The 10,237-nt window shown below is 41.5% G+C and overlaps 1 protein-coding gene across 1 annotated transcript in view; it reads left to right on the top strand.

The window, feature by feature from the left end:
* LOC104491732 (inositol 1,4,5-trisphosphate receptor type 2-like) overlaps positions 1-8,720 on the top strand; it is a gene marked incomplete at its 3' end in the record, with an annotated part of 21,904 nt that extends 13,184 nt beyond the window's left edge. Inside the window, exons 8-11 of the mRNA XM_010134199.1 lie at positions 1,044-1,295; positions 2,880-3,005; positions 7,887-8,015; positions 8,600-8,720. Coding sequence (XP_010132501.1) covers positions 1,044-1,295; positions 2,880-3,005; positions 7,887-8,015; positions 8,600-8,720 — 628 coding nt within the window. The remainder of the gene's footprint in view (positions 1-1,043; positions 1,296-2,879; positions 3,006-7,886; positions 8,016-8,599) is intronic.
* Between the last annotated feature and the right edge of the window lie 1,517 nt (positions 8,721-10,237).

The raw sequence follows: 10,237 nt of genomic DNA, 5'->3' as shown, positions 1-10,237 counted from the left end.
ATTCCTGCTCTTGCTGCTTTCCCGTTTCTCAACAGCTCCCCCAGCCTTCATTTCTACCCGTGATCTCAGGAAGCCGAGATTTCATGTCGCATACAGGCTTGGATATGGCGAACGCCTTCTTCACTAAATACTTAGGGCTGTATGGCTGTTGTGCTGCCAAGGTCTATTCTGTGCTGAGAAGGGTTTATGGGCTCTTACTTTCACCTGCACTGAGAGTACAGTATGCTTAAAAGCAAAGTGATGGAAGAGCTCCATTCAAGCTCCCAGAGCAGTGCTGGCAGTAGATATATTCGGTGTAGGGGGGTTTCAGAACAGGATTAGAGCAAAACTTTTCTGTGAGACCTGCTGAGATGGGGCTGCCAGCATCAGCCCCTGCTCTGAAGCCTCTTGAGATGAGCAATGCACTTGTAGCAAAATCAAATATTTACCACATACACTAGTTTTTTGCTATTAAAAGTGGAAGTGCTGGCATGACACTGCCAATGACAGGGTCAAATTTGCTTAGGTTTGGAAGAATCGTCTTTTGTTTCTGATGCTGAGCAAGGGCACGGAAGAGGCTAGTCAAATTTGGAGGTGCTCCAGGCTTTTTTTGTGAGGTAGCGTGGAAGATTTAATCTCTCTGCACTTCAAGTCTGTATCCATAAAACAGGGATAATAATGCATCATGGCCTCACGATATAAAGTGAGGACAATAAACTAACTTCAAACAAGCGTTGAAATGGTCAGAATAATAAGGATGACATACTGTCTTAGGTAAACACAGAGCTCCATAGAAAGTCAAATTCATTAGCTCCTCGGTGAGTTATTCCGTATTTGCACTTAGGTAGATAAGAGCACAAGTTTGCCTTTTGATGTGTGCGTTTGGTAAGCCACGTCAGTAATCTCTGGGGTTTTTTTAGCTAGATAGTCTTTGCATACTTAAAGGAAGAACAGAGTAAGTTAAAAAATGATAGAATCATATAGGTTGGAAAAGACCTTTAAGGTCATCGAGCCCCAAATGACTGCAGTGCAGGATGCTTAAAACTTTGCGATATCTCTTTTAGCTGATAAATGGTGGTGAAGATGTGTTGATATTCTACAATGACAGAGCATCATTTCCAGTCCTGCTACAAATGATGTCTTCAGAGAGAGATCGAGCAGATGAGAGCGGATCCTTAGCATACCATATCACTCTAGTGGAATTGCTAGCGGCTTGCACAGAAGGCAAGAATGTATACACAGAGATCAAGTGCAATTCACTCCTTCCGCTCGATGATATAGTGAGAGTGGTGACCCACGATGACTGCATACCTGAGGTGAGATTCACTGCATGAGTAAGCAGACTTAGCATTTTTAGAATCTCAGAAAATGTTTTGTTGTTTATAATTTACTGACAAGTTAATATTTGCTCAGAAAATAGGCTGGAAACAGGTGGTGGTTGTTAAGGGGAAAGGATAAAGGTGCGAGGCTTGTTCAATGAGAAAGGGTAGCTGGTATTTTCTTAAATGAAAAATTCCTTGTCTCTTACGCTTTGATTTTAGGAGCAGGCAGCTTGTTTTCTTTTTCTGGGTTTGTCCAGTTTAATGCTCTGGTAACTTCTGGCTGTAGCTGTGAAGACTCAGCTGAGTGGTTTGTCAAGGCAGTGGTTTTGCCACTGCCTGAACTTACTGAAAAGACGGGTAACATTCTGTCCATGCTGAAGTCAGCGGGAGTTTTGGGTGACGTCTCATGTTATTAAATTCAATTGCAGTTCAGCAAATAGCTTTATTTGCTGCATATTGAGACACAATTCAGCAGATTCGGTTATGCCTCAGTCGGACTGGTGATACCTCATGCTGCTCCGAAGGGGAGTGTTGGTACCAAACCTCATATCATCAAAAGACCCTTTCACAGTCTTTGCGAGGAGCTGGCTTTGGCCCCATGTATCAGTTGGATGGGTTTCTGCAGGCTAGCTGGTAGAAAAATGTGGCTCATATCAACAGAACTGGGACGTGCAGAAGCAAAGATTCCCTCTGTGCCATGAAAACCCCCCTTTGTGATCAACTGATTATTTTCTTGAAAAGAAAAATGTTTGTTTTGCTCAAAATTTCCTCCCAACATTAAACATATGGTAATTAAAAAAAGCCAAACAAGTGAAATCTAGAAGTCTGATGTGAGTTTTCTCCTGACTGCATTAAACATATGCAGCTATCTCTTCTCCTTTGACTGTGACAAGACATTTTCAGTGTATCTGCTTATGTTTATGCTTAATCTGTGCACTCCAGGCCCTGGGTATCCATTTTGATGATGCGCACATGCAGATATGTAATTCAGGAGAGGAGTGAGACGCTCTCTCTTGCTGCTGTTGCTGCAGTCCCAGCACTGCACAAGCTTTCTCCACCGTTTACATCCGAGATACACAAATCCCAAATGCAAGCACTGCATTAGGTTTGCGGGGATATACAGATTGCAGTCCCAGCTCTGTGAAAGAATTTTGGGTTTTTTGGTGTTTGGCAAGCCTGTCACAATGCATCAACCCCCAGCAGTCAACCGACAGGTGCAGGGGTGTCCTGCATTTTGACAGCTCCTGGCTTTGATGCCAGGCCCTTGTAGTCTGAAAATCGTTTAAATATCAGGTTTATTATTGGTTTGTTTGGGGGGGTTTTGTCATTACAGTAACAACATTGGCAAAACCTTTCCATTTTTCTTCACGTGGTCTCTCAGTAAGTACATGAATGCATTTGTTGCCGTGCTTCTCCTTAAATCTCGGGTACCAAACATATGCATTACTACTGTTGTTAGTGTTTGTTAGCACTTGAAGGATCATCTTTATTGTTCAGTGTTTTTGCAGATAGACATCATCATATTAATGGTTTGTACTATTCCATTTCTTATTGCTTGTGTTTTTGCTGTTTCCGCAGGTGAAAATCGCCTATGTTAATTTTGTTAACCACTGTTATGTGGACACTGAAGTAGAGATGAAAGAAATCTATGCCAGTAACCATATTTGGAAGTTATTTGAGAGCTTCCTTGTTGATATGGCAAGGGTAAGCTTCAACGCATCTTAAATATTGCAGTGTAGTCATGGGTGGCAACTGGAATAACTTTTTTTGGTGAACTTTTTTTAACATTTAATCACAGCTGACAATAGAATAGGTGTAGTTTTGTTTTTTGCGTTTTTTTTTAACAATCATTTCTATGTTATTTATCATTAATTAACCTGCTGATTACTCGCAGTCTTTCTAAAAGGGCATTGTTCCTTTCTATTTTCTTCCAGAAAAATAAATGGGATGCATGTTCAGGGCTGAGAGTCTGTATATGTCTTCTGGGAGTATGTGTTACGTGTCTCTCTGGCGACTAAGGGAAAAAAATGCACATCTGTATTCTTCTTGCTTTACTCTGTTAGTAGAGTGAAGATCAGGGATTAAGAAATTCTTTGGCTTGTATTCTTTCCTTAATCTCGCTTCATCCTGTTTCTGTTGTTTATTCTACTGTCACTACTTTCTTATTGCTGATGTGGAAGGCAGGTGTAGCGCTGTGGTCCTTCTGAATACTAGTTCATATATCAACTATAGGCTGAGAGTGATATGACACAGTTAGAACCAGAGGCAGTCGGTTCCTGTGGACCTTGGTGAGCTTTGTGGTTCAAGACTTGTTGAATTACGTATCAAGTGAGAAGTTGAACTAAGCTTTCATTCCCTGGTATTTTGGAGGGAGAAAACAAGGGAAATCTTAGGACTTACAGAAGGATAAAATACAGTAGTAGAGCCATGAGGGGAAGGTAGTGTGACATCATGATTACAGCTTACATTACGTACCCTTTTCTAGGGGGTTAGTGCTTCTTATAAGAGCCTGATATTAATACCAACCGATGGAGTTGCTCTTTCTGCTCAAGAATTAGAATCACCTTTTTTTTGGTGGCTGGTGGACCGTGTTTGATCCTTGATGCTGGAAAGCGTTTTGGAGATGTTAAAGAGCATGTTGTTGCAGTGCTGGCCTATCTTTTCCCAGTCCATGGACCGTTATGTTTTGCAATCCTTAAGTTAAGCTCTCAGTTGTTGCATACTTCATTTTATTGAAATGAAGAATAAAAGGCAAAAGCATCTCAGATCAGTCCTGCAGTGGACATTCACCCCATAGTAATAGTGTGCCAGATAATAATTTCTTTGAAACCTGTTGGGAAAAAATACAATGAATTATGGCCAAAAGAAGAATGAGTGCAAAGGCTCCTGCTGTTTGATAGGACTGACCTCTGCTCATTTTCCTGTGAAACAGCGAACTTATGAGTGGTTGGGGTTTTTCTTCCTTTTTTTCCCCTGGGAACAGGTTAAGATGTGGATGTTTGAGGTCTCTTTTTTTGGTGGTAGCCATTTTCAGCAGTAATGAGTCCTCTGCAACCCTTGTTTTCCTGCTGTTTTCCTCCTGTCACCTCCTGTGGTTGTGTTCTACAGTGAAGGCCCTTCTGGACAAACCAAGCTTATTTGAAAACCGAGATCAGAAACCTCCTTGGAGAGGGATTCTTATTTTTTTTTTTTAACCTTGCTGGTTTTACCCCAAGAAGCATTTTCTCATGTTTCGTTCCCTTTTTGGGTTGCCTTTCTTCATGTGTCCCAGTCCAGACAGACTACCCTCCCTAGCCCTTGAATGTGACCGGTTTTCTTTGCCCTTGGCTTAGAAGCAGACATGTAGAAAGAGGGCTTTGTCCATAGTTCATTTTGTAAGCCTGGAGACAAACTGCACTGTGCCAAATGTAGACTTAACCTGATGCTAGCGGCCACCAAGTTTGTTTTCGTACACCCTTCTCGTATGAGAAATTAGACTCCAGGGCCTTAGAGGTGAAGAGTGAGTCTACTCTTAGTGCTGTATTTCATGTGCGTGTGCTGTTGGCACCGAATGGCAAAATGCAGGTTTGCTTTCCTGCAAAGCCCTTGGGAGATGCCTAATTAGTCCTTTTCATTTCCTGGTTAATGGTTAGAAGAGCACGTCCTGCTCTTCAGCCAGGTCCCCGTGGGTAGCTGTATCTTCCAGGTTATTGAGAGTATTTGTTCAGATTTGGTTTCCTGGGCCCAGACGGAGCTGCTGTGTGGGAAATACACCAGTGCTATGTAGCTCTCAGGACAGCTGGAATGCTGTCAGCACATGAAAGATGTTACAATAGCTTTCAGAGCATTTAGAAAAAGAGCCCTTTGATCTTCTCTGTTCCAGTGAGCTAAAAGAGATGCTTTTGCCTGGGGAAAGGGGAATGCTTTTCTTTTAGCTGCTACAAATGCCTGTCAGTGGGTGAGTTTGTGAGCTTTAGGTCTGAGTCTGTTATTAGGGAGCACTAAGATGAAAGACGGAGAGTGTTATCCTCGGGTTGGATTCCTTCCTTTTTTTATTAAAAAAAATATATACTTTTTTATCTGTTTCTGGATTGAGGAAGGAAATATTTAGTCCCCAGCCGTAATTTTCTTTCAGCAATGTGATACATTGCGAAGCAGGTATGAGGCGGACTCACGTACAAATTCAGGTTGCCAAAAGCAGTTGTGCTTTCAAACACACCCTGTTTCTACAGTTTCTGCCAGCCTACTTTCTCCCATGTGTGATTTAAAGCATTGTACTACACAGAGTGGGTGCTGCTGAAGGAAAGGCTTCCCTGTACGGGAGCCTGAACAGATTAAAGAGTGAGCCAGGATCTGACAGCTGTAAAGTCATCCAGGCTTTCTCTGTGGAATTTTTGAAGTATTATTCATGTGAGTTTCACTCCGAAACCCTCTTAAGGGGTTTTTAAACACTGCCTTCTCAATCCTTATCTCCATTTCAGGCTTTTTCTTCCATGGGGAAACATCTTTCAGTCGCCAAAGGGCGGAGATAAGGACAAATGAGAGGATTTCTGAATTCCTTCTGTGCTGGGAATTTTTTAGACCACTGTGGGAGCAGAGTGGCATCCCCACATATGGCTCTGCTTTTCAGACGAGTGAAGGGGAAAGCTTAAAAGAGCTTTGGAATTCAGTTTTGGCTATTTCTGAGTTCACTGTACTAGCACAGCACAGCTCCCTGTCTTCTCATTGGGATCGCAAATGCTGAGCCTCAGAGCTGCTGGTTCTAGCCAAAACTGGCATGCAGATTAATGAAAAGGAGAATAATTTCGAGAGGTTTTTAGTTCTGTGGTTCTTTTTAAAAGAAGTTCTGATTGTTAACTAAATCTGTTACCCCCTTGAGGACTGGGGGTGGTGGTGGTGTCATACTTTACCCAGAACTGCAGGGCTGAAGGGTTTGTTATTTCAGTTTAGCCACTGTTGCTTCTCTGACCAAAATCTTTCCTTTCTTGGGGTGATAAAAAAATGCACTATGTGGGGGCATGACTTGTTTGTCTGACACATTTTAGAACAGCAGACAAGCAAAGCTCCTCAAGGTGCCTCATTACTGTAGGTGTCAAGTTATCTTCGGTTATTTCTCTGCCTTCAGTATGACAATGTTTATGTGTTATACTCAAAATGCTTTTGTGTTCCCATGAACTTTACCTTCAGCTGAACGTGGGTGCTCTTGGATGTCACGTCACTAACCTTCCTTAAAACACTCCCGGTGGAATTGCTGTCTGGTAGTGTCCAAGTGTGACAGTGGCAGGGTGTAATTAGAGAGCATTTTTGCCCTGTGTCAGATTCAGGTGCTGTGGATTATCTTCCTGCTTCTGCCACCAACTTTTCTCTGTGACCTTAAACAATTCACTCAGTTTCTCTGAACTTCAGTCCCCTGTTCGTAAAGTGATGTAATGGTGTGTACACTCAGGTGTGTTAAATAGTCGGATAGTAATGCGAAGGCTACCCTAGAAGTTTATATATAGAATAAATTCTGCTCTTGTGTGGATTCCCTAGAACATTACAGTAGTGTGTGGTTTGCATAGGTGAAAGAGAGAACAGCTTTGCCTTTCGTTTCTTGTTAAACATGGCTAGAACTGCTCATTTAAAGACTATTGAGAGGTACATGCCTATAGTTTCTACTCCTTATTTGTCCAGTCTTGCCTTTCTCACCATGTTTGGCCATCTGTAGACTCCTTCTAGTACTGTTTACACTGACATATGCAAAACCAACATGACTCTAGAGATGTTCACAAATGTTGAAAAGAAATTAAAAAAATACTGAAAGATGCGATCCACCCCACTGATTTTGTCTTTTCCTTACGCATGACGTCATTACGCAGCAACAAACTTTTAGTGTAGTACCAAAGAGTGTCTTCAGGAATCTTCTGTACAAATCTTCCCACATCCTGTCACTGTTTAATCATCCTTCTGTGCTCCAGCGTTGTCCCAGTACCATCCAGTCTCTTCTTTCATTGTTTTTAACTTGTCTTCCCTATTTTCCTCATGTGGTTTTCCTCAGTAATGCTGCCTGTTTCACAGTTTACAGTCCTAAATGTTGTTGGTGTTGACTATGCAGTTTCTTTTTTTTTTTTTAACACTTTTCCTGCAAATGATCTTCACCTTTGCCACCTACTTCTGGTGACTGATTGTAGAGAGAAGTGAAATGTTAAATGGAATCTTTTTAATCTAAGGTGTTTATGTCTCATCTGTCTCTAAAGCCTCTTGCAGCCAGCCCTGCTGGGAGGCAAGGCTGGCTTTCTTCTTGAATCTGTCTAAGTGTGTAAGTGGCGTGCAGTGTGCTGGTTTAGGGGATCTTTTCTGATGATGTGGGAAAGAACGGATGGCCAACCGAAAAGAGCTAGTTCAGGAAAGAAGGGTATTGAAAAGACAACGTGGACCTCCAAGAAGAAAGATAAGCTGTCACAAATACAGCTTGGACTCTAAGATAGTTATCTCTGATAGATCATGTATAAAAATCATTCAATTTTGCATTAAGAAGAAATATTACATGTTGTAATAAATACAGAATAATAAAAGTTCCTTATTTAAAAGAATTAAATCTCATTGTTTCCTCCTTCTTCCCTGTAGGTTTGTAACACAACCATGGACCGCAAACACGCAGATACATCTCTGGAGAAATATGTCACTGAGCCTGTAATGAACATTGTGAGTGGCTTCTTCAATTCACCATTTTCAGATAACAGCACCAGCCTCCAGGTACGGAAAAGAGACACAGACACATCGGTAATACAGGCTGTTACTGAGATTCCTTCTGCTACCCAGATAGGAATGCTGTATCTTTACATCCTCCTTTAATTTCCCTGGGCCCTTGCATGCCTCTGGCTAGCAGCTTAATTCCTCTTTAAAACATTTACTCTTTATTTTTAGCACTTATAGCTCTGAACCAGTAAACAGCTCAATACAGTCAGGTTTACTCCTGCCTCTTGTGAATTCATTGGAGGGGGGGTGGTATCCTTGCAGAATAATTGTCTATATTTGTATGAGAAACATGTGTCCTATGACAGAAAGGGCACATACCTGAGAACTGGGAAGACTCTTCACTCCTTCTGCTCTGTACTGTATTTCCTAGATATTGGTGGCAATCTGAGGAAAAATTGTATGATTTGGCCTTTTTAGAGGTGCAGCATTGATTTCTGTTCCCTCCAGTCCTGAAGAGCAAAGAGGAATTTCATGGAGTCTACAAGCTTAAAAACCCCTTGCCACATGGCTGTGTCAAACCCTAGGGCAGCCGTGATGAGATTCTAAAGGGTAAAATTTAATGTTTCTCTCTTTGTTCTCAGACACACCAGCCTGTTTTTATTCAGCTGCTGCAGTCTGCTTTTAGAATTTACAACTGTACCTGGCCAAACCCAACGCAGAAAGCCTCAGTGGAGTCATGTATCAAAACTTTGGCGGAAGTGGGTAGGTGCTAGGTTTTAATTTCATTATTGTTCCCCATGTTTTAATATCAGACTTACTTGAGATTGAACAGTTTTTGATTTGACTCTACTTTCCTGAAATTTTGACAGGGCTGATTTCAGATATCCCACTTTGAGGCTATATTCTACCTCCTTTTATAACCCATTCAAACCTGTTCCATCAAATAGGTGAAACCTCTAGGTCAGAGAGATGAGTTTGCTAAGTGGACAATGGTTGAACTTTACCTCAAGCAAGTCATGATATTAAAACACAATATAAGCCATGAGAAAACCTCGGCAGTGTTAGTTGTGCTGGGCTACATCTGCACGAGCTGTTGTAAGCAGCGGTGCGCAGCAATCGGGCCTGGGAGAACACCCGTCATATTTTCCGTGTGCTTCCCGAGAGATGCATCCGTTATTGTGAGTCACGGTCCTGGGCTTGTTGAGGTTTTGTCCCATCAGGGAGATGGGAATGGAAACCATAACTGTGCCACCTCACAGCTTCTCCACTTACTCCTCACCATTGGGCCCACGCATTTACTGCTCTCGCAAGGTCCGCCCTTGCAGGGGAATATTGCCTTGCGCTGGCACTGAGACCAAATTTGGTCCTAGGGCAGCTGGTAAGTTACATGCTTTCAAATAAATTCAAATACCAGGTTAAAGTGGAAGATTTAAAAATTCTTACCCTAAACCAAAAAGGATTCTTCACCGGTATATTGGTAAGACGAGCAAAAATTCATTCTTAAGTTAAATTGCTGTGAGTACAATTTTACAGTCTTCTGCCATGACAGAAAAAAGGATTGTTCAATATAGTTTCTAGAAGCCAGTCATTCCTATTACCTGTAGAATAAGCTTCTGCTCAGTGTGAACAAAAACTGAGTAGAGGCAGAGATACGTAGAAACTGTCTAAGTTCTACTGTTGGTGCAATTTTAAAAAAGTTTTAATAAATAATGATGAAACAATATGAGAGGGTCCCTTAATCATTTTGCAGCATCTGTAGCATTGTAGCAATCAACTCTAAATTTAGATTTTGGAATAGTTTTACAAGAGTATTATGTAACATTTTAGCCAAAACATCTCATTAGCATTTTGTATGAATGAGAATAAGCAGTTACTGAAAAACTTGGCAACCTTCAGTTGTTTTATGTGTTATGCAAATGGTTTAATTATGGATCTGTCTGGCAACAGAACTTTGGAAGTTGAAGTCGAAGACATTTTATTTCCTTTATGCTACAGCCCTACAAATCCTTGTTTGTGTGTTTAACACTCATGTCCATGCTTTTCTCTGGCAGTTCTGGAGTGAGTCATCAATAAATTACTTCCTTTGGGAGTCTGGGGAAAGGAGGAAGAAGTAGGGCAGGTGAGAGTGTTTTTGAGACTGAGCATGCCCTGTTTGTGCTTCTAGTCAGCTTGGTGTCTTCGTTTTTGTAGAGGTTCACCTAAAATCAAATTCTAGCTCAGAAAGGGCACTCTGTTCTCTCACCATGTTTAGAGTATTTTGAGACTCCTGAACATAGTGT

Source organism: Buceros rhinoceros, unplaced genomic scaffold (assembly GCF_000710305.1).
Source record: "Buceros rhinoceros silvestris isolate BGI_N320 unplaced genomic scaffold, ASM71030v1 scaffold16004, whole genome shotgun sequence".
Taxonomy (NCBI): Eukaryota; Metazoa; Chordata; class Aves; order Bucerotiformes; family Bucerotidae; genus Buceros; species Buceros rhinoceros.
The sequence above is the reverse complement of the archived record's forward strand: the minus strand, read 5'-3'. Positions and strand labels throughout refer to the sequence as shown.